Source organism: Staurois parvus, unplaced genomic scaffold, assembly GCF_062004578.1.
Source record: "Staurois parvus isolate SC_StPar_1 unplaced genomic scaffold, SC_StPar_1.0 ptg001670l, whole genome shotgun sequence".
Taxonomy (NCBI): Eukaryota; Metazoa; Chordata; class Amphibia; order Anura; family Ranidae; genus Staurois; species Staurois parvus.
In genome coordinates, this window is record NW_028319466.1 from 174,385 (window position 1) to 199,813 (window position 25,429).

General features: G+C 49.4%; 1 protein-coding gene across 3 annotated transcripts in view; it reads left to right on the forward strand.

Annotated features, from left to right (window-relative positions):
- Positions 1 to 25,429, forward strand: part of FGD5 (FYVE, RhoGEF and PH domain containing 5) — a 242,226-nt gene that overhangs the window by 76,690 nt on the left and 140,107 nt on the right. For all 3 annotated transcript variants that reach the window (XM_089663339.1, XM_089663341.1, XM_089663340.1), the window contains exons 4-5: positions 6,320 to 6,378; positions 11,002 to 11,032. In XM_089663339.1, coding sequence (XP_089519465.1) covers positions 6,320 to 6,378; positions 11,002 to 11,032 — 90 coding nt within the window. The remainder of the gene's footprint in view (positions 1 to 6,319; positions 6,379 to 11,001; positions 11,033 to 25,429) is intronic.

Consider the following 25,429-nt stretch of genomic DNA (forward strand, 5'->3'; position numbering starts at 1 on the left):
CTGCCCGGTCTACAGTAGGAGAGTGTTGGAGCAGGAAAAGTGTTACTGTAAGAATGACTCTAATTACCGAGGAGGATACAGCTACTGAGGTTGCTCTTGTCCTCGGCCCAGTGCAGTACAGAAGCTGGGATTTTCCCACGCTAAAGGACAGTAAATTTGTTTAAAGAGAAAAACACATCTCTTTACAGAAACTTATCAGAGTTTAAAGCTGAACTCAGGGATTGCAATGAAAAGAATAGCCTTGCAGTGGTTTCCCTCCCCCCTGCAAGGGCTGAATGCTCAATATTTCTAGAGGTATCAGAAGAGGCTGTATTACTTTCCATTCTTTCCATGAAGCAAAGGTTCCAAATCCTCAGGGGGAGAGTCTGCCCAGGAGATTACATTATCATACCAGAGGGTACATGGAGACACAGGTGTCATGGTGGCACACTGGGTGCACAGAGTCACTGCATGACACAGGACATTTTGAGGTGATTTTGGGGTGCACTAAGAGACACAGGGGTGCATAAAGCAAATGAGTTACAAGGTAACACAGTATGTGCAGGGTGCTCTGGAGTCACTGGGGCCATGGAGTGATACAGGATGTTCAACATGCTTTGGAGTCACTGGGGTCATGGAGTGATACAGGATGTTCAACATGCTTTGGAGTCACTGGGGTCATGGAGTGATACAGGATGTTCAACATGCTTTGGAGTCACTGGGGTCGACACAGGATGCTCCAGGATTATAGGGTGATACAGGATGCTGTGGAATCATTGAGGTCACTGGATGACACAGGATGCTCTGGAGTTACTGGGGTCATGGGGTGACACAGGATGCTCTGGAGTTACTGGGGTCATGGGGTGACACAGGATGCTCTGGAGTTACTGGGGTCATGGGGTGACACAGGATGCTCTGGAGTTACTGGGGTCATGGTGTGACACAGGATGCTCTGGAGTTACTGGGGTCATGGGGTGACACAGGATGCTCTGGAGTTACTGGGGTCATGGGGTGACACAGGATGCTCTGGAGTTACTGGGGTCATGGGGTGACACAGGATGCTCTGGAGTTACTGGGGTCATGGGTGACACAGGATGCTGTGGAATCACTGGGGTCATGGGATGACACAGGATGCTCTGAAGTTACTGGGGTCATGGGGTGACACAGGATGCTCTGGAGTTACTGGGGTCCTGGGGTGATACAGGATGCTCTGGAGGTACTGGGGTCATGGGGTGACACAGGATATACTGGAGTCACTGAGATCAAAGGGTGACACAGAGTGCTCAGGATGCACCAGTCACTGGGGTTATGGGGTAACACAGGGTGCTCAGTGCGCTTTGGATTTACTGGGGTCATGGGGTGACACAAGATGCTCAGGATGCACTGGAGTCACTGGGGTTATGGGGTGACACAGGATGTACTGGAGTGGCTGGGGTCATGGGGTGACCAGGGGCGGACTGACCATTTGGAAACTCGGGCACTGCCCAAGGGCCCGGGGTCAGTAGGGGACCCCATGAGATGCCCCTGGTACCTTTTTCATAGGCTTTTTTGAGTTTGGGCAAGGACACAGGGGCCCCATGATCCCCAATTGCCCGGGGCCCCCATGTGTTGTCAGTCCGCCACTGGGGGTGACACAGGATGTACTGGAGTCATGGGGCCCACACAGAATGTACTGGAGTCAATGGGGTGACACAGTTTGAGAATGGCCCCTATCTGTTCCAACATGACTGCTCACCAGTGCACAAAGCAAGGTCCATAAAGACATGGAGGAGCCAGTTTGGGGTGGAGGAACTTCACTGTCCTGCACAGAGTCCTGACCTCAACCCCATAGAACACCTTTGGGATGAATTAGAGCGGAGACTGCGAGCCAGGCCTCCTCCCCCGACATCAGTGCCTGACCTGACAAATGTGCTTCTGGAAGAATGGTCCAACCTTCCCATAGACACCCTCCTAAACCTTGTGGACGGCCTTCCCAGAAGAGTTGAAGCTGTTATAGCTGCAAAGGGCGGGGCCAACTCAATATTGAACCCTACGGACTAAGACTGGGGGGCCATTAAAGGTCATGTGTGTGGAAAGGGCGGGGCCAACTCAATATTGAACCCTACGGACTAAGACTGGGGGGCCATTAAAGGTCATGTACGTGGAAAGGGGCGGGGCCAACTCAATATTGAACCCTACGGACTAAGACTGGGGGGCCATTAAAGGTCATGTACGTGGAAAGGGGCGGGGCCAACTCAATATTGAACCCTACGGACTAAGACTGGGGGGCCATTAAAGGTCATGGGTGTGGAAAGGGCAGGGCCAACTCAATATTTAACCCTACGGACTGAGACTGGGAGGCCATTAAAGGTCATGTGTGTGGAAAGGGCGGGGCCAACTCAATATTGAACCCTACGGACTAAGACTGGGGGGCCATTAAAGGTCATGTACGTGGAAAGGGGCGGGGCCAACTCAATATTGAACCCTACGGACTAAGACTGGGGGGCCATTAAAGGTCATGGGTGTGGAAAGGGCGGGGCCAACTCAATATTGAACCCTACGGACTAAGACTGGGGGGCCATTAAAGGTCATGTACGTGGAAAGGGGCGGGGCCAACTCAATATTGAACCCTACGGACTAAGACTGGGGGGCCATTAAAGGTCATGTGCGTGGAAAGGGCGGCCGACCAATACTTTTGGCAATATAGTGTATATATGATGCGCTGTACTGTTTTGATTTATATATATATTTTGGTTTTGTCATTCCTATTTTTGTGCAAGCGGCTCCAACTCTCTGGCGCTCGCCATCTACTTCTGATCACTTGAGTAATTTCCATACCTATGTGCATATGCCACGCCCCAAGTAAAGCTAAAATAATTTGTATTCATTTGTATGTGTACGCGCAAAACCCTGCAAAACCCTTTTTACTTGCACTTTATTGTATTGTATCTGCACTGTCATCCTTTATGTTGTAAAGTGCCGTGCAAACTGTTGGCGCTGTATTTATTTTATTTATTTCAGGTACTTATATAGCACCGTCAATTTACACAGCACTTTACATATATATTGTACATTCACATCAGTCCCTAACCCTCAAGGGGCGTACAATCTAAGGTCCCTAACCCTCAAGGGGCGTACAATCTAAGGTCCCTAACCCTCAAGGGGCGTACAATCTAAGGTCCCTAACCCTCAAGGGGCGTACAATCTAAGGTCCCTAACCCTCAAGGGGCGTACAATCTAAGGTCCCTAACCCTCAAGGGGCGTACAATCTAAGGTCCCTAACCCTCAAGGAGAGTACAATCTAAGGTCCCTAACCCTCAAGGAGAGTACAATCTAAGGTCCCTAACCCTCAAGGGGCGTACAATCTAAGGTCCCTGACCCTCAAGGGGCGTACAATCTAAGGTCCCTAACCCTCAAGGGGCGTACAATCTAAGGTCCCTAACCCTCAAGGGGCGTACAATCTAAGGTCCCTAACCCTCAAGGAGAGTACAATCTAAGGTCCCTAACCCTCAAGGGGCGTACAATCTAAGGTCCCTGACCCTCAAGGGGCGTACAATCTAAGGTCCCTGACCCTCAAGGGGCGTACAATCTAAGGTCCCTGACCCTCAAGGGGCATACAATCTAAGGTCCCTGACCCTCAAGGGGCGCACAATCTAAGGTCCCTGACCCTCAAGGGGCGTACAATCTAAGGTCCCTGACCCTCAAGGGGCGTACAATCTAAGGTCCCTGACCCTCAAGGGGCGTACAATCTAAGGTCCCTAACCCTCAAGGGGCGTACAATCTACGGTCCCTAACTCACATTCATACATACACATACTAGGGACAATTTAGACAGGAGCCAATTAATCTACCAGCATGTCTTTGTAGCATGGGAGGAAACCCACGCAGGCACAGAGAGAACATACAAACTCCAGGTAGGTGATGCCGTGGTTGGGATTCAAACCAACGACCCCAGTACTGCCAGGCAGAAGTGCTAACCATTTAGCCACTGTGCTGTATAAATAATAATAGTAAGAACTCCAGATCTGTGGATTTATTCCTCGGTCAGAAAGCTCTGAAGCCATTGGATGAGCATGAGAGCCAGGCAGCTTGCATTTCCAGAACCCCTCAGGCACAGAACACTCTCTATGATATATTCGGATATACAAGAAGAACACTTTGCGTATCGACTTCCTCCACTCACGGCCGCCCCCGTATTTACATTATTTGTTCCCTTTTTTTTTTTATCCACCATAAAATGTAGATTTATAGTTAACATCAAAGAAGGAAATGAAATTTGCGGTCCATATGAGAAGCCGTATAATCTGTCACTTTCCCAATAACAGACAGTGTACACTATGACTGCGTCATAAATCTCTGAAATTACATTTGCTGCATTAGGCTGGGAGTTTTTGGAATCCTCTTTAAGAATGTGTTGATTTCCCCAAGATCTGCTGCAGGGGGTTACATACAAATTGCTACACTGTATGTACTTAGAAGTGTAATCTGCTTAGATTTTTTTCCCATCATTAACATGCTAATGACATTTTTTTTTAAATAAAACACTTCCGTTCTTTTACATTTCCTATTTTAGATCCAGTGATATCATCACTGGGTCTATGTGCTTCTCTATGCACCACAGGCAGATCATGGCTGGTGCGAGAGGCCAGCAGGATGCTATACATAACTTCCTGAAAACACAGAACTTCACTCAAGAGCCCTCAGTCCTGATGCAAGCTCTGGCTCTTGGGAGGAATTATTCAGATATCAAAATGCCTTTATGGGTTCATGGGTGGGTGTCACCAGTGGCGTCCCTAGGCAGGTGCGGGGAGGGGTGCGCACTGCACCGGGTGACACCTACTGCACGGGGTGACACAGGACCCGCTCCACGAAAAGGTAAGTTGTAAAGCAAGCCGACGATCCCCGCAGGATGGATCGGATCTGTGGATTGAGCATAATGGATCGGACTCTGATCCATTATATTCCCCAATCCGCAGATCCCATCCATCCTGCGGGGATCGTCGGAGGGGGTGTCACCAAGTGTTATCGCACCGGGTGACACCAACCTTAGGATCGCCCCTGGGTGTCACTCTGGAGGAGTGGATGTTCCTAGGCAGACTGTATTTGCATGTGAAGCCTTCATAATTGAAGGAACTCAAATCTAATGATGGAAAGGGGCGGTCCGGGGACAGTCAGCCTGGGGAGGAAAGGGCTAGATAATACTGGATGACCTCCAGCCAGGAAATGATGCGGAACCCTATCTGGCTTCTAATGCACATCAACAATGCCCACGTGATACTGAGCCTCCATGATTGAAAGAACTGAAATCCAATGAATGAAAAGGGCGGAGCCAGGGGTAGTCAGGGTGGGGAGGAAAGTACTAGATGATGCTGGACGTCTTCCAGCCAGGAAACGAGGCGGAGCTCTATCTGACTTTCTGCAGCTTCTAAAGCACATTGTGAGAAGCTCACAGTGTGCAGTAAGATCAGAGGAAGCCATTCCAGTCCAGGAGAGGAGCCGGTACACCTGTGCAAGACTGAAGGGGAGGAGCCATTACACCTGTGCAAGACTGGAGGGAAGGAGCCAGTACACATGTGCAAGACTGAAGGGGAGGAGCCATTATACCTGTGCAAGACTGGAGGGGAGGAGCCGGTACACCTGTGCAAGACTGAAGGGGAGGAGCCAATACACCTGTGCAAGACTGAAGGGGAGGAGCCGGTACACCTGTGCAAGACTGAAGGGGAGGAGCCGGTACACCTGTGCAAGACTGAAGGGGAGGATCCGGTACACCTGTGCAAGACTGAAGGAGAGGAGCCGGTACACCTGTGCAAGACTGAAGGAGAGGAGCCGGTACACCTGTGCAAGCCTGAAGGGGAGGAGCCGATACACCTGTGCAAGCCTGAAGGGGAGGAGCCGGTACACCTGTACAAGCCTGAAGGGGAGGAGCCGGTACACCTGTGCAAGACTGAAGGGGAGGAGCCAATACACCTGTGCAAGACTGAAGGGGAGGAGCCGTTACACCTGTGCAAGACTGAAGGGGAGGAGCTGGTACACCTGTGCAAGACTGAAGGGGAGGAGCCAGTACACCTGTGCAAGACTGGAGGGGAGGAACCGGTACAACTGTGCAAGCCTGAAGGGGAGGAGCCAATACACCTGTGCAAGACTGAAGGGGAGGAGCCGTTACACCTGTGCAAGGCTGAAGGGGAGGAGCCAGTACACCTGTGCAAGACTGAAGGGGAGGAACCGTTACACCTGTGCAAGACTGAAGGGGAGGCCGGGGGAAGATTTAAATATTTTGGCTAGGAATAGTATAAGTACACACTTGTGCGGTTTTATGACCTGGAAATTTATTGTGATTCTCTATTATTCTTATCTGCTTTAGAGAGACGGACCAACCAGAGCGCTGACGATCGTGGAGGATCTGCTCTCCTCGGAGAAAGCGTAAGTACGGGAACGGGATTCTGATGTGTAAGATGCAATACATAGACACACAGATCACACTCCATTCATGTTGTGCTATGATTCTGCTCCAAGTGACCTCGAAGAATAGAGTCGTAGGTTGTATAGCCCCGCTAGGCTGCGTTCACAGATCCTTCTTTTGAAATGAGCTGCCTTGGAGCAAAGCACTTAAAGTGTTACTAAACCCCGGACCCTGCATTCACTATATCCGCTCTCCCCGGACCCCGCATTCACTATATCCGGTCTCCCCGGACCCCGCATTCACTATATCCGGTCTCCCCGGACCCCGCATTCACTATATCCGCTCTCCCCGGACCCCACATTCACTATATCCACTCTCCCCGGACCCTGCATTCACTATATCCGCTCTCCCCGGACCCGGCATTCACTATATCCGGTCTCCCCGGACCTGGCATTCACTATATCCGGTCTCCCCGGACCCTGCATTCACTATATCCACTCTCCCCGGACCCTGCATTCACTATATCCGCTCTCCCCGGACCCGGCATTCACTATATCCGCTCTCCCCGGACCCGGCATTCACTATATCCGGTCTCCCCGGACCCTGCATTCACTATATCCGCTCTCCCCGGACCCGGCATTCACTATATCCGCTCTCCCCGGACCCCGCATTCACTATATCCGCTCTCCCTGGACCCGGCATTCACTATATCCACTCTCCCCGGACCCCGCATTCACTATATCCGCTCTCCCTGGACGCTGCATTCACTATATCTGCTCTCCCCGGACCCTGCATTCACTATATCTAGTCTCCCCGGACCCTGCATTCACTAAATCTGCTCTCTCCTGACCCTGCATTCACTATATCCGCTCTCCCCGGACCCCGCATTCACTATATCCGCTCTCCCCGGTCCCTGCATTCACTATATCCGCTCTCCCCGGACCCTGCATTCACTATATCTGCTCTCCTCGGACCCCGCATTCACTATATCCGCTCTCCCTGGACCCCGCATTCACTATATCCGATCTCCCCGGACCCTGCATTCACTATATCTGCTCTCCCCGGACCCTGCGTTCACTATATCTAGTCTCCCCGGACCCTGCATTCACTAAATCTGCTCTCTCCTGACCCTGCATTCACTATATCCGCTCTCCCAGGTCCCTGCATTCACTATATCCGCTCTCCCAGGTCCCTGCATTCACTATATCCACTCTCCCCGGACCCCGCATTCACTATATCTGGTCTCCCCGGACCCCGCATTCACTATATCTGGTCTCCCTGGACCCGTCATTCACTATATCCGCTCTCCCCGGACCCCGCATTTACTATATCCGGTCTCCCCGGACCCGGCATTCACTATATCCACTCTCCCCGGACCCCGCATTCACTATATCCGCTCTCCCTGGACGCTGCATTCACTATATCTGCTCTCCCCGGACCCTGCATTCACTATATCTAGTCTCCCCGGACCCTGCATTCACTAAATCTGCTCTCTCCTGACCCTGCATTCACTATATCCGCTCTCCCCGGACCCCGCATTCACTATATCCGCTCTCCCCGGTCCCTGCATTCACTATATCCGCTCTCCCCGGACCCTGCATTCACTATATCTGCTCTCCTCGGACCCCGCATTCACTATATCCGCTCTCCCTGGACCCTGCATTCACTATATCCGATCTCCCCGGACCCTGCATTCACTATATCTGCTCTCCCCGGACCCTGCGTTCACTATATCTAGTCTCCCCGGACCCTGCATTCACTAAATCTGCTCTCTCCTGACCCTGCATTCACTATATCCGCTCTCCCAGGTCCCTGCATTCACTATATCCGCTCTCCCAGGTCCCTGCATTCACTATATCCACTCTCCCCGGACCCCGCATTCACTATATCTGGTCTCCCCGGACCCCGCATTCACTATATCTGGTCTCCCTGGACCCGTCATTCACTATATCCGCTCTCCCCGGACCCTGGATTTACTATATCTGCTCTCCCCAGACCCTGCATTCACTATATCTAGTCTCCCCGGACCCTGCATTCACTATATCCGCTCTCTCCGGACCCTGCATTCACTATATCCGCTCTCCCCGGACCCCGCATTCACTATATCCGCTCTCCCCGGACCCCGCATTCACTATATCCGCTCTCCCCGGACCCCGCATTCACTATATCCGCTCTCCCCGGACCCCGCATTCACTATATCTGCTCTCCCCGGACCCCGCATTCACTATATCCGCTCTCCCCGGACCCTGCATTCACTATATCCACTCTCCCCGGACCCCGCATTTACTATATCCGGTCTCCCCGGACCCCGCATTCACTATATCCGCTCTCCCCGGACCCTGCATTCACTATATACGCTCTCCCCGGACCCCGCATTCACTATATCCGCTCTCCCCGGACCCCGCATTCACTATATCCGCTCTCCCCGGACCCTGCATTCACTATATCTACTCTCCCCAGAAGCTGCATTCACTATATCTGGTCTCCCACAGTACACAGAACATGGAAATGCAATTATTTTAGTAAATATAAACTGCTAAATACCTTTTTTCATCAGCAGTATATAGCAGTCTCCTGACTTCTCTCAGTGTCCAGCAGAGCACTGGCTAAATCTTGTAGGAGTTTTCATTCTCTTCTGACTGTCCTATGAGAACGGATGACCCCTGACCCCCTGTCTGGACAGCGCTGATTGGCTCTGTGCTGATCACATGCACATTCCCAAGAAATAAAGAAAAAAAACTCTAGCAATACACACCAAACTGAGCATGTGCAGCTTGCCCCCAAGGCTCTGTTCTATCAACAGATGGATTTACGGACAGTAGAAGGGGAGGATCAGAGAAGACAGGAAAAAACTGCCTTTTTACACAATGCAGGGGAACCTAATAATCATAATAATAGTAATAACAATAATAATTATAAAAATAATATTTTTATTACTAGTGTTATTATTATTTTATTTAGATTTTACACAGATAATGACATATTTCTATAAACATCAGTTTATCAATTTATAAATTATTATTATTATACAGGATTTATTATTATTATTATTATTATTATTATTATTATACAGGATTTATGGCGCCAACAGTTTGCTCAGCGCTTTACAATATAACGGGAGACAATACAGCAACAATACAGTTCAATACAAGAGGGACAGGAGGGCCCTGATCCTGGGAGCTTACAATCTAGGAGGGAGGGGCTAGTGGTACAAAAGGTAGTAACTGTGGGGGATGGACTGGTAGGAGGAAGAGAAGATTCCATTATTAGCTGAGGGCAGGATAGGCTTCCCTGAAGAGAGAGGTTTTCGGAGATCGCCTAAAAGTGAGCAGAGTAGGCGATAGTCTGATAGATTGGGGTAGAGAGTTCCAGAGGATGGGGGAAGCTCTGGAGAAGTCCTGGAGACAAGCATGGGAGGAGGAGAAAAGGGAGCTAGAGAGCAGGAGGTCGTGGGAGGAGCGGAGAGGACGGTTTGGGTGATATTTAGAGACAAGGTCGGTGATGTAATTTGGGGCGGAGTTATAAATGGCTTTATATGTTATTGTTAGTGTATTGAATTTTATCTGTTGGGCAATGGGAAGCCAATGGAGGGATTGGCAGAGAGGGATGGAGGACACTGAATGGAGGTCAGTGGAGGGATTGGCAGAGAGGGATGGAGGACACTGAATGGAGGTCAGTGGAGGGATTGGCAGAGAGGGATGGAGGACACTGAGTGGAGGCCAATGGAGGGATTGGCAGAGAGGGGTGGAGGACACAGAGTGGAGGTCAGTGGAGGGATTGGCAGAGAGGGATGGAGGACACTGAGTGGAGGCCAGTGGAGGGATTGGCAGAGAGGGATGGAGGACACTGAGTGGAGGTCAGTGGAGGGATTGGCAGAGAGGGGTGGGGGACACTGAGTGGAGGCCAGTGGAGGGATTGGCAGAGGGGGGTGGAGGACACTGAATGGAGGCCAGTGGAGGGATTGGCAGAGAGGGATGGAGGACACTGAGTGGAGGCCAGTGGAGGGATTGGCAGAGAGGGGTGGGGGACACTGAGTGGAGGTCAGTGGAGGGATTGGCAGAGAGGGATGGAGGACACTGATTGGAGGTCAGTGGAGGGATTGGCAGAGAGGGATGGAGGACACTGAGTGGAGGTCAGTGGAGGGATTGGCAGAGAGGGATGGAGGACACTGAGTGGAGGGATTGGCAGAGGGGGGTGGAGGACACTGAGTGGAGGTCAGTGGAGGGATTGGCAGAGAGGGATGGAGGACACTGAGTGGAGGGATTGGCAGAGAGGGGTGGAGGACACTGAGTGGAGGTCAGTGGAGGGATTGGCAGAGAGGGATGGAGGACACTGATTGGAGGTCAGTGGAGGGATTGGCAGAGAGGGATGGAGGACACTGAGTGGAGGGATTGGCAGAGAGGGGTGGAGGACACTGAGTGGAGGGATTGGCAGAGAGGGGTGGAGGACACTGAGTGGAGGTCAGTGGAGGGATTGGCAGAGAGGGATGGCAGATACAGAACGGTTAGTAAGGTGGAATAAATAATATAAATGACCAAAAACAAATTGGAGGAAGCTTCATTCTGATTGGCTGCTGCGGGCAGCACAGACATGTTTCCTGTGTATTACCGTCTGTTGATAATTGTTCATTTGTTTCCTTCCAGGTATGTGGAAATGCTGAGGCACATGCACAGTGTAAGTAAAAACAGATTCTCCTTTTTATATTTCATGCTGGTAATTAGTGTTGTATTTTTATATGTTATAATATGTCGGATTTTAAAGAACTGTTTTACTTTCTTGGTACCTGACGGCATTTTGGATTATTCTCGTATTGCTGAATAGCTGGCAGAAAGTACCGATGTGTTCCGGCTTGTCAGAGTTCAGTGCTGGCCAGAGGCTCCCATCCACCTTCATGTCCTGTATACAGCAATGACTTTTGATATTTATTGACTATAAAAACAGATTGCGTCTGACGTGATTGGTTGGACGTGACCGTAGTCCAACCCGCCATGTTTAGGTATGGAAGACCAAAGGGACCAGAACTAACCTGGTTGCTGTTGCCCCCCCTATGGATAACATGCAGCCATTCTCCAACTGCAGCCCGGGGGCCACATGTGGCCCTTTTCTTGCTTTTATCTGACCCTCAGGGCAATTTTACATCCTTTGATACTTACAGTGGGGCATAATCCCCCCCCCCCCCCCCCACTGACACAAACGAAGGGATTCCATTCCATGGACAACCACACATAATTCCCTCGTACCAACAATGGGGTACAATTCCTCCCACTGACACCAACAATGGGACACTATTCCTCCTATTGAAACCAACAATAGGGCACTATTCCTCCCACTGATGGGGCACTGTTCCTCCCACTGACACCAATGATGGGGCACTATTCCTCTTACTGACACCAATGATGGGGCACTATTCCTCCCCCCACTGACACCAATGATGGGGCACTATTCCTCCCACTGATACCAATGATGGGACACTATTCCTCCCACTGACACCAATGATGGGACACTATTCCTCCCACTGACACCAATGATGGGACACTATTCCTCCCACTGACACCAATGATGGGGCACTATTCCTCCCACTGACACCAATGATGGGGCACTATTCCTCCCACTGACACCAATGATGGGGCACTATTCCTCCCACTGACACCAATGATGGGACACTATTCCTCCTACTGATACCAATGATGGGGCGCTATTCCTCCCACTGACACCAATGATGGGGCACTATTCCTCTTACTGACACCAATGATGGGGCACTATTCCTCCCCCCACTGACACCAATGATGGGGCACTATTCCTCCCCCCACTGACACCAATGATGGGGCACTATTCCTCCCACTGACACCAATGATGGGACACTATTCCTCCTACTGATACCAATGATGGGGCGCTATTCCTCCCACTGACACCAATGATGGGGCACTATTCCTCCCACTGACACCAATGATGGGGTGCTATTCCCCCCACTGACACCAATGATGGGGCACTATTCCTCCACTGACACCAATGATGGAGCACTATTCCTCCCACTGATACCAATGATGGGGCACTATTCCTCCCACTGACACCAATGATGGGGCACTATTCCTCCCACTGACACCAACGATGGGGCACTATTCCTCCCACTGACACCAACGATGGGGCACTATTCCTCCCACTGACACCAATGATGGGGCACTATTCCTCCCATTGACACCAATGATGTGGCACTATTCCTCCCACTGACACCAAAAATAGGACACTATGCCTCTCACTGATACCAACAATGGGACGTAATTCCTTCCACTGACACCAATGATGGAACATAATTCCTTCCACTGTTACCAACAATCGGGTACAATTCCTCCCACTGACACCAATGATGGGGCACTATTCCTCCCACTGACACCAATGATGGGGCACTATTCCTCCTACTGACACCAACAACAGGGCACTATTCCTCCCACTGACACCAACAATGGGGCACTATTCCTCCCACTGACACCAACAATGGAACACTATTCCTCCAGTTGACACCAAAAACAAGGCACTATGCCTCCCACTGACACCAACAATGGGGCACTATTCCTCTTACTGACACCAACAATGGAACACTATTCCTCCAGTTGACACCAAAAATAAGGCACTATTCCTCCTACTGACACCAACAATGGGGCACTATTCCTCCCACTGATACCAATGATGAGACACTATTCCTCCCACTGATACCAATGATGGGGCACTATTCCTCCCACTGACACCAATGATGGGACACTATTCCTCCTACTGATACCAATGATGGGGCGCTATTCCTCCCACTGACACCAATGATGGGGCACTATTCCTCCCACTGACACCAATGATGGGGTGCTATTCCCCCCACTGACACCAATGATGGGGCACTATTCCTCCACTGACACCAATGATGGAGCACTATTCCTCCCACTGATACCAATGATGGGGCACTATTCCTCCCACTGACACCAATGATGGGGCACTATTCCTCCCATTGACACCAATGATGTGGCACTATTCCTCCCACTGACACCAAAAATAGGACACTATGCCTCTCACTGATACCAACAATGGGACGTAATTCCTTCCACTGACACCAATGATGGAACATAATTCCTTCCACTGTTACCAACAATCGGGTACAATTCCTCCCAGTTACACCAATGATGGGGCACTATTCCTCCCACTGACACCAATGATGGGGCACTATTCCTCCTACTGACACCAACAACAGGGCACTATTCCTCCCACTGACACCAACAATGGGGCACTATTCCTCCCACTGACACCAACAATGGAACACTATTCCTCCAGTTGACACCAAAAACAAGGCACTATGCCTCCCACTGACACCAACAATGGGGCACTATTCCTCTTACTGACACCAACAATGGAACACTATTCCTCCAGTTGACACCAAAAATAAGGCACTATTCCTCCTACTGACACCAACAATGGGGCACTATTCCTCCCACTGATACCAATGATGAGACACTATTCCTCCCACTGATACCAATGATGGGGCACTATTCCTCCCACTGACACCAATGATGGGGCACTATTCCTCCCACTGACACCAATGATGGGGCACTATTCCTTCCACTGACACTAATGATGGGGCACTATTCCTCCCACTGACACCAATGATGGGGTACAATTAATCCCAGTGACACCAACAATGGGGCACTATTCCTTCCAATGGCACCAATGATGGGCCCAGTGAAATCAATGATGGGCCCAGTTACACCAACAATGGGGCACAATTTATCCCAGTGACACCAACAATGGGGCACTGTTCCTCTCACTGACACCAAAAACGGGGCATGGTTTACTCCCACTGACGTTGGGACATTTTCAACTCCAAATGGCCAGAGTCTGTCCCCTGTAAAGTCTGAAAGACAGTAAACTGGCCCTTTGTTTAGAAAGTTTGAAGACCCCTGACCTACACCTTTACACACTCCATTGGCATAAATATGTGAGATCCACAGAGCCAACTTATCAGGTTTATAATGTTCCTTCATAGAGCTTTCCCTGGGTGCATGCTGCCTGGGCACCCACTTAGGCTGTAGCCAAATGCTCATTGGATTCAGTGCTCCTTTGTGGTTCAGGCTACGTTTTTCTTTCTTTCTTTCTTTCTTTCTTTCTTTCTTTCTTTCTTTTCTTTCTTCCTTCCTTCCTTCCTTCCTTCCTTCCTTCCTTCCTTCCTTCCTTCCTTCCTTCCTTCCTTCCTTCCTTCCTTCCTTCCTTCCTTCCTTCCTTCCTTCCTTCCTTCCTTCCTTCCTTCCTTCCTTCCTTCCTTCCTTCCTTCCTTCCTTCCTTCCTTCCTTCCTTCCTTCCTTCCTTCCTTCCTTCCTTCCTTCCTTCCTTCCTTCCTTCCTTCCTTCCTTCCTTCCTTCCTTCCTTTCTTTCTTTCTTTCTTTCTTTCTTCCTTCCTTCCTTCCTTCCTTCCTTCCTTCCTTTCTTTATTTCTTTTTCTTTCTTTCTTCCCGATTTGCCAATCATTGCCAGGAAAATCAGCCGATTGTCAAAATCGGGCGCAAATTTTCCAACATGACCGATAAAAAAACATGTGCCAAAACCCCAAAAAACGGCCGACCAATTAACCCACTAACGGTGCGAAAATCGGCCAATTTTTTACCCGTCTATGGCCAGCATAATGGTACAAGTTTGCACTAAAATGCTCCCCATTCCAGTGACTTCGCCTAGGCTGAGATGATCATCAGTCTGCTGCAGGCAGGAAGAAGCATTTCCTCAGTTTCCTCTCCCCCCTGCGGAGAGGCTGCAGCAGGGTCTGATCTGTGTCATGCATTTGTGGACACATCCAAAAAGTGCACAGCTTTACGTGATTGTGTCATCTCTGAGCTGGCATCTCAGTCTAGGAAGTAGAAGCCTGAGCAAAGATGGCGCTGTCCTTCTGGAGAGAAAGGCAGATGAAGGCATTGTCAGGGGGAATACAGGGATCGCTGATGCATGCACTTAACATGGAAACAATAGGTCTGATACTCGGCCCACTTCAATCTATATCACACATCAGGGACCGCAGAGGGGAAGAGACCTCACACAGGGCTGGAGCCATTGGAATCTCTGTGAACGTTTACATCTCTTCCCCTCTTATCAGTTACACTGTCCGGGGGAGTGACACGCAGAATGGAAGTGATCACAGAGGGGACATGTTAATAATGCATGTTACAACCACAAAGTGCTTTAATGTGCTGAAAACTGAGAGTGCTAAAGATGCCGTCACATGCATAATTGAAGGGGCCAATGATTGCGGCCCAGGATGAGGTGAGATGAACGCCATCGAATGGACACACCGGGAGAAGTCCCGTGTGAAGGTGCCGTATATTCTGTAAGTGGCTGGAGGAAGATAAAGGTGATCTATGTGGGATGATGGGGTCACTCGAAGGGAGAGCAGCCTATATCGTGGCTGGAGGAAGATAAAGGTGATCTATGTGGGATGATGGGGTCACTCGAAGGGAGAGCAGCCTATATCGTGGCTGGAGGAAGATAAAGGTGATCTATGTGGGATGATGGGGTCACTCTAAGGGAGAGCAGCCTATATCGTGGCTGGAGGAAGATAAAGGTGATCTATGTGGGATGATGGGGTCACTCGAAGGGAGAGCAGCCTATATCGTCCTGCAGATTGAGATAAAAAGGATCAATGAGTCCTCATGAATATTGCCAAGTTGGGTTCTAACTTGACCTTTGAGTATGGGAGGCCTGATAAAGGCAAACAACGCTCAGGTTATTGCTTGTGTTAGTAGGGGCGGCCCATGGCTCCAAACAGGGAGGTCTACCATCTTGTTGTAGGAGAAGGTCTAAGCTATGAAGATATGAAGGAAGGGGAAAGGTCATGGTTGGGCAAATGTCTTGGCTGCTTCCAGTGCTCCAATGTCCTCGTTGATGAGCTTTCTTGATGGATCTCCAAGGGATGCACTGTATGGGCCAACGTTTGTAGATACCTGACCATCTCATCTATGTTAGCTTGTTGAACATCCCATTCAAAATCATGGCCATTGTTATGGAGTCCCCTCCTCATCATGGCCATTATCATGGAGCCCCCCCCAATCATGGCCATTAAAATGGATCCCCCCATTGTGACCATTACTATGAAGTCCCTCCCATCATGGCCATTAATATGGAGTCTCCTCCTCATCATGGCCGTTATCATGGAGCCCCCCCCAATCATGGCCATTAAAATGGATCCCCCCATTGTGACCATTACTATGAAGTCCCTCCCATCATGGCCATTAATATGGAGTCCCCTCCTCATCATGGCCATTATCATGGAGCCCCCCCCCCCCTTGGCCATTAAAATGGATCCCCCCATTGTGACCATTACTATGAAGTCCCTCCCATCATGGCCATTAATATGGAGTCCCCTCCTCATCATGGCCATTATCATGGAGCCCCCCCCCCCCAATCATGGCCATTAAAATGGATCCCCCCATTGTGACCATTAGGCTACGTTCACACTAGCCTTGTGTGCAGGCGGCAGAGAGGCATTTGGGAAGCGTTTTTACCGCTTCCCAAACGCCTCTGCCAATTCTGCACATTACAGCACATGGTGCTGTTCTAACGGGAGCGTTTGCGTCGCGTCGCGTTGCGTCGCGGCAAAACGGACGCCTCTGGACGAGTCAGGAGGCTTTGAAGCCTCCTATTCTCGTCTATGGTGCCGCTCCGCAAACGCCCGGCCGGCGTTTGCGGTGCGGTTGCGACGCGGTTGCGGGGCGTTTGCGGAGCGGTAACACCACTCAAACTGCATTATAGGCGTTTGTGGGGCGTTATTAACGCTCGGCAAATGCCTAGCAACCGCCGCTAAACCGCGCATGCGGCGTTTGCGGAGCGTTTGCCGAGCGTTAAAAAACGCTCCGCAAACGCCGGACCAACGCTTGCCAAACGCTATAGGGGCGTTTGGCAAGCGTTGGCAAAACAGCCTAGTGTGAACGAGCCCTTACTATGAAGTCCCTCCCATCATGGCCATTAATATGGAGTCCCCTCCTCATCATGGCCATTATCATGGAGCCCCCCCCCCTCTTGGCCATTAAAATGGATCCCCCCATTGTGACCATTACTATGAAGTCCCTCCCATCATGGCCATTAATATGGAGTCCCCTCCTCATCATTGCCATTATCATGGAGCCCCCCCCCCCAATCATAGCCATTAAAATGGATCCCCCCATTGTGACCATTACTATGAAGTCCCTCCCATCAAGGCCATTAATATGGAGTTCCCTCCTCATCATGGCCATTAATATGGAATCCCCTCCTCATCATGACCATTATTATGGAGCCGCCCCCCCCAATCATGGCCATTAAAATGGATCCCCCCATCGTGACCATTACTATGGAGTCCCTCCCGTCATGGCCATTAATATGGAGACCCCTATCAAGGCCATTGAAATGGATCCCCCATCGTGACCATTACTATGGAGTCCCTCCATCATGGCCATTAATATGGAGTCCCCTCCTCATCATGGCCTTTATTATGGAGCCCCCCCCCCATCATGGCCATTAAAATGTATCCCCCATCGTGACCATTACTATGGAGTCCCTCCCATCATGGCCATTAAAATGGATCCCGCCATCGTGACCATTACTATGGAGTCCCTCACATCATAGCCATTAATATGGAGTCCCCCCATCATGGCCATTAATGTGCTCCAATGACTCCCTCATTGATGGGTTTCCCCAATGGTTCTCCAGGAGAGACATTATATAGGCAGATGTTTGTAGAAACCTGACCTTCACACCTATATTAGCTTGATGAACATCCTATTGAAAATCATGGACATTAATAAGGAGTCCCACCACATGATGGCCATTAATATGGAGTCCCCCCCCCCCCCCCATGCTTCAGAGGCCCTCCATCATGGAATCAAAGGCCTCCATCACATCAGTGTCCTCCCTATACATCAGAGGTGCCCATCACTGCAGAGCCACCCCATCACATCACAGTTCCCCCCTATGCTTTAGAGGCCCACCATCATAGTCAGAGAACCCCCCCCCCCATCATATCAAAGTGCCCCCTAAACATCAGAGGCCCCCCATCACATCAGAGTCTCCCCATCATATCCACCTTTTCTGGATCACAGAGTCTTCCCATCCTTCTCTGATCCAGGGCAGACTAGGAACCCCAGGGGAACCCCAAGAGCACCCTGGTTGGGAAGTAGTGATTTCTCTGATACATTATACACACAGTGCATTTGTTACCGACGTAACCGTTTTATTTGTTTCCATCGACTCTTTCATCTGTTACAGTTCTCTTTGTCACTCTGGATTCTGCCTCCCTATTGTGTCAGCCATTCCCACCAACTATTACAGCAATCTGTGGTATGTGAGTGATGTGACCACACTGCCCACATTCTTCCCCTTCTGTATTTAAAACAGATTTAAATCCTCGCCGAATGCCGTTTCGCTCGCTCTGTGCACTGCCTGTCATAAACCATTGCCTTCCTAAGAGAACTCCGCAACGCCGCCAGTCACAGAACACCTTGTATTTCCGTCAATGAGCGCAAGGCATTCTCTGATTGGACACCATGAAGATCGTGATTGCGGCCCCCAGATATAAGGCAGGCATAAATAAGCTCGCCACTCATGTTGCAATCTGATTGTACAATCTGTTTTGAAACTACCAACAACTATTCAGTGCAAGGGTACAAATGGATTGGATTAACTAGGTATTTCCTCGTATTGCATAGTTTTGGTAAATCCAAAATTGATTGTACAAAGATTGTATGGCCAGATTGTTATGTGTATGGTGATCCTCACATTGGTCCAACACCCCTATGCAATAAAGATCGTACCTAGACTTTACCTTTTAACCAGTCCTCGGGCCAATTCCTACCTGTAAAAATCTTTGAACCCTCAAATATTGTGTATTTTTTTTTAGCAGAGGCCCTAGCACGGGTGCCAAACTGGCGGCCCTCCAGCTGTTGCCAAACTACCCATGAGGCATTGCAAGATTGACAGTTACAAGCATGATTCCCAGAGGTATGATGGGACTTGTAGTTTCGCAACAGCTGGAGGGCTGCCGGTTTGACACCCCTGCTCTAGAGGTTGCTAGGGATACAACTGTTCTCCCGGCCCTCCAGCTGTTGCCAAACTACAAGTCCCATGAGGCATTGCAAGATTGACAGTTACAAGCATGACTCCCAGAGGCATGATGGGACTTGTAGTTTCGCAACAGCTGGAGGGCCGCCGGTTTGACACCCGTGCTCTAGAGGTTGCTAGGGGTTCCTTGAGTTGTGGCTAACTGGTCTTCCAGCCCTCCAGCTGCTTCCAAACTACAAGTCCCATGAGGCATTGCAAGACTGACAGTTACAAGCATGACTCCCAAAGGCAGAGGCATGATGGGACTTGTAGTTTCACAACAGCAGGAGGGCCACCAGTTTGACACCTCTGCCCTAGAGAATAAAATGGTGGGTGTTGCAATTTTGTCACATGATATTTGCACGGCAGTTTTTCTGAATTGTTTTGGAAAAAATACACAAACCCTATATAATACATATCGTTTTGTTAAAATAGTAAAGATGATGTCACGCCGAGTAAATAGATTCCTAACACGTCACGTGTTAAAATTGCATACGCATGTGGAAAGGCGCCAAACTCTGGTACCTAAAAATCTCCATAAGCAATGCTTTAACCTCTTCATGCTGGCCAAACGCAAATGTGCGGCCTCCCGGAGTCTGGGCCTAGACGCCGAGCGGCCGCACATTTGCATTCTATTAAAAAAGAACATATGTGTCGAGAGCGCGCGCCCTGCACGCTCCCAGCACACATGTCCGGCATTCACAGAAAGGTCCCGATCTCCTCTTTTGATAGGGACCTTTCCTGATCATGTGACCGCCGTGACATCACGTCACGGCGGTCACATGACTCTAAACCCCACCTCCTGGCTTCTGAAACCCTTAAAGGGCCGGGAGGCGGCGGAGTGAAGGGGTTAAAAGCCTTTACAGGTTACCAGTTTAGAATTACACAGGAGGTCTGGAGCTAAAATTATTGCCCTTGCTCTGACGTTCGCAACGATACCTCACAAGTGTGGTGCAATCAGGAGGAGGAGCGCTTTAATTTTTTTTTTTATTAATATTTATTTTATTTTAAGCTTTTTTTTTTTTTAACACAGTCTCCTTATTTTTATCAACTTTATGGCTTTCACACAGGATGAACAACTTTCCTTGCCAAAGCATGGACCGTGACAGGTCCTCTTTAAAGAGACATTTGGGGTATTAGACCCCAGATCTCTCCTCTGGTCTCCAGTGCAGCTGATCAGGCACAGATCGGTCTGATCGGCCGACTTACCTGGCCGCCTATTGTTTAGCCCAGGGGTGGGCAAACTTTTTGACTTAAGGGCCGCAATGGGTTCAAATATTGGACCCGGGGGCCGGACCAAGAGTAGATGAATGATGTGTATGTGTCATCCATAGTAAGTATAGTAATATTCCCCCATAGTAAGCATAGTAATTAATCCCCCATATAGTAATTCATCCCCCATAGTAATTCATCCCCCATATAGTAATTCATCCCCATAGTAATTCATCCCCCATAGTAATTCATCCCCCATATAGTAATTCATCCCCCATAGTAATTCATCCCCCATAGTAATTCATCCCCCCTATAGTAATTCATCCCCCCTATAGTAATTCATCCCCCCTATAGTAATTAATCCCCCATATAGTAATTAATCCCCCATATAGTAATTCATCCCCCATATAGTAATTCATCCCCCATAGTAATTCATCCCCCATATAGTAATTCATCCCCCATAGTAATTCATCCCCCCTATAGTAATTCATCCCCCATAGTAATTCATCCCCCATATAGTAATTCATCCCCCATATAGTAATTCATCCCCCATAGTAATTCATCCCCCCTATAGTAATTAATCCCCCATATAGTAATTCATCCCCCATAGTAATTCATCCCCCATATAGTAATTCATCCCCCATATAGTAATTCATCCCCCATAGTAATTAATCCCCCATATAGTAATTCATTCCCCATATAGTAATTCATTCCCCATATAGTAATTCATCCCCCATAGTAATTCATCCCCCATATAGTAATTCATCCCCCATAGTAATTCATCCCCCATATAGTAATTCATCCCCCATAGTAATTCATCCCCCATAGTAATTCATCCCCCATATAGTAATTCATCCCCCATATAGTAATTCATCCCCCATAGTAATTCATCCCCCATATAGTAATTCATCCCCCATAGTAATTCATCCCCCATATAGTAATTCATCCCCCATATAGTAATTCATCCCCCATAGTAATTCATTCACTTACCTTTGTTCTTCTCGCCGTGTTCCCGCGCCGTTCCGGTCTTCAGGGCGAACTGTGAGAGGAGCCTAGCTCCCCTCACGTTCGTCACGCTGCCCCGCCTACACACATCCTGACAGCATCACGCTCCACGGGCCGGATTAAAAGGTCCGCGGGCCATAGTTTGCCCATTGCTGGTTTAGCCACTCGAGTCATAAATGTGGTGCGATCACCGTTTATGTATGTGCGTGAGAACAGGAGGAGGAACGCTTTAATTTTTTTATTATTATTATTTATTTTATTTTAAGATTTTTTTTTTTTTCTAACGCAGTCTCATTTTTTTTTATCAACTTTATTGCTTTCACAAAGGATGAACAACATTCCTTGCCAAAGCATGGACCGTGACAGGTCCTCTTTTAAGAGAGATTTGGGGTCTATTAGTATTGGAATCGCAGGATCAGCCTAGCAGCCAGGAGAAGGAGAAGCTATCCATGTCATCCTCCATGTTTGGCCCTTTAAACCAGTTTAGTGGTCTTTAAACGGCATGCCATGTGCCCAGTAGGCGTATATTTACATGCAGAGAAAATATGCGATCTCGTGTGCTGACCCCCCCCTGACACAACAATAAAAGCCTACAAATTGTATGCCATGGGCCCCAAAGGGGGGGGGGGGGTAATACAGAGGAATGTGCCTACGCCATTCCCTGCTTTGCATAATGTTTCCTACGCAGCCTGTAATGTCACATTATCATTGCGGCAGACCCGGCCGTGACGCTTGTCAACTCCGTGGGACGTCACTGCGCACATGCTGTTTCATGCAATGGCTGGCCAGCTTGTATCCTGGTAGATCCAGAGGCTGGACACTGTCAACAGAGGGCTCATTCTGAAGCCGGAATCCCAAGCAGCTCAGACGCGTCCTTTTCACTGACCCGCCGTATTCATCCTCCTCACCCCTACGCCGCGAGCCCAACCCCCGATGTCTGGAATAGAACCAGTTATTAAAGGACAAAACACTTTTTTTGCTTTTGCATACAGTCTGGAAATGTGAAAACCATTGACAGTTGTTTTAATGTAATCTGTGACCCCTTGAGGGAAATTTCTGATCACTTCCTCTTTGCTCAGTGGGACAGGAAGTAAGGGGAATATTTCAAAAAGCAAAAATTGCACTTTTTAAAAACGATTGATTTATTTCAGGTACTTATATAGTGCCGTCAGGGGCGGACTGACAACTCATGGGGCCCCCGGGCAATAGGGGATCATATATATTTTCTATATATATAAAAAATAAATAAATAAATGAATATTAGTATATATTTTTTTCCCACGAACGTGGAGTTGCCCTTTAAAGACTGTTCACAGGCTGGGGCATTCATTTGTAAGGGTTAGCGGTGTACCGGGTCTTCGCAGCGTCCTCCCCCCCCCCTCCTTCCTATGGGCACGGACAATGCGGGCATTCTCGGCTGAATGGCACAGCGTGGGTGGCTGAGGTGCCATTGTGCTGCTGCGCTTTCAGACGGGCAGGTCACGTCTGAGGTGGATGTTCTTCCTGTCTTGGAATTGTGTCATCTGAGCCTTGAAAGCCCGTGACCCGGGACAGGGGGATGACTCTGCGAACTGGAAAGACCTCTTCTTGGAGTTTAGGCACAACTTTTATCACTTTTTTTAAAGTTGTAGCATTTCATTTATATTTTGAAGTAGAAGAGTGATCATATATAATACCAAGGTGATGGTGACCACAGTGGGCCGTGCTTGCATATTGTACGTGGCGATAGTCACTTTCCATCAGCAGCCTATGTGACAGGGTGACAACACAGGAGCGCATTTGGAGAGAAGGATAGAGCGTTGTCACCCTGTAACAGGAAGAGCCTGAACAAGGGCCTAGCTAGAGAAACCCCTCACACAGTACAGAGCTCACCCTGTTGTGTGGTGTGGCACAGTGCACGTGCCCCTTTCTTTCCCTCTCCAGGGTTGGAGTTGCCAGGGGATCTGTGACAGGGTGACAACACAGGAGTGCATTTGGAGAGAAGGACAGAGCATTGTCACCCTATAACAGGAAGAGCCTGAACAAGGGCCTAGGTAGAGAAACCCCTCGCACAGTACAGAGCTCCCCCTGTTGTGTGGTGTGGCACAGTGCACGTGCCCCTTTCCTTCTCTCTCCAGGGATGAAGTTGGCAGGGGATTTGTAACAGGGTAACAACACAGGGGCAAATTGGGAGAGATGGACAGAGCGTTGTCACCCTATAACAGGTAGAGCCTGAACAAGGGCCTTCATGGCAGGATCACTAGGTAGAGAACCCTCTCGTACAGCACAGAGCTCCCCCTGCTGTGTGGCATGGTACACTGCATGTACCCCTTTCCTTCTCTCTCCAGGGAAGGAGGAGGGTTGGAGTTGCCAGGGGGTGTGTGACAGTGTGACAACACAGGAGCACATTGGGAGAGAGAGACAGAGCGTTGTCACCCTATAACAGGTAGAGCCTGAACAAGGGCCTTCATGGCAGGATCACTAGGTAGAGAACCCTCTCGTACAGCACAGAGCTCCCCCTGCTGTGTGGCATGGTACACTGCATGTGCCCCTTTCCTTCTGTCCCCAGGGAAGGAGGAAGGATGGAGATGGCAGAGGAGGGGTGACAGGGTGACAACACAGGGGCACATTGGCAGAGAAGAACAGAGCACTTATCACCCTGTAACAGTCTGGGGGAAATGGAGTTGGTGGGGGGTATGAATACCTGCACCTTTTTATTTGAAAAAAAAAAAAAATACTGTCCGGATCTAATGTGACAACGCTGCTACTGTACTTTGCTTCACAGCCTTTTGGCTAGAATCAAGTGTAGTATCTGTTCTCATCCAGTAGGGGCGCTCCATTGTCATTCCGGCCTTTTGGATGGATTGGCTGGATGTATAGTATCTGGTGGTATGATGGGAGTCCTGAGGGCCTTCCTCATGGGAAGGAATCTGAATTAAGTGCCCATGGGGTAAGATGTGGGGTTGGTAGTACTTCCCAATGTGAAGGGACCTGATATGAGTGGTGCTACCTTGTCTGGCCAGGGGTTGGTGAGGCAGAGAGCCTACGGTTTTAAGCACCCGCGCGGAGTGGTGCCCCAGGGATGCTCCTAGTATCTCTATGGGTTTGGGACCCCAATATGAGGAAGGGCACTAGGCCACAGCACCACTGTCTTTTTTTTTTTTCCTGCACCTTGCCTCATGGACTAGGCCTTTTTCCTGAGACCGGGGCAATTTATGTTAAAAGCTTACAACGTCCATCCGTTGTATACCCATTTCCACTTTTTATCTATTTTTCCTTATTTTTGTCACTACACTTTGTAGCGCCCTCCTACATAGGTTCTGACTCTTGGAGAAGCTTCTGGAGGTTTGTGTGGGAGGATTCCAATACCCAACCTGAATACTTACTAGGGCCTGTCCAATCCCTGGAGAGGTGTGCCCAGAGGTGTCCTGGGCTGGACACTGGACGTCTTTGTTGGGGCCATACCTATGGACTTTGTATGCTTTGGGCCCCTGTGAGTAAAGCTCCTCTCTCTTGTGCAGAAGTTTTCATGATCTTTGGCCAGGAAACATGGACTTCCTCAGTCTCATATGACTTGCTCTGCATTTTTGGGGCATTGTTCCGAGCTGTGCACGTATAGAGTGTCCTAGCAGATTACTATTACTTTGATGATTACTATCAAGAACTGATGGGCGGACCTTCTCCGTCAGGATTTTCTGGTAGAGCTCAGAATTCGTGGTTCCATCAACTATGGCAGGTCATCCAGGTTTATGGATGAAGCTGCAAAGCAACCCCAGACCATCACAC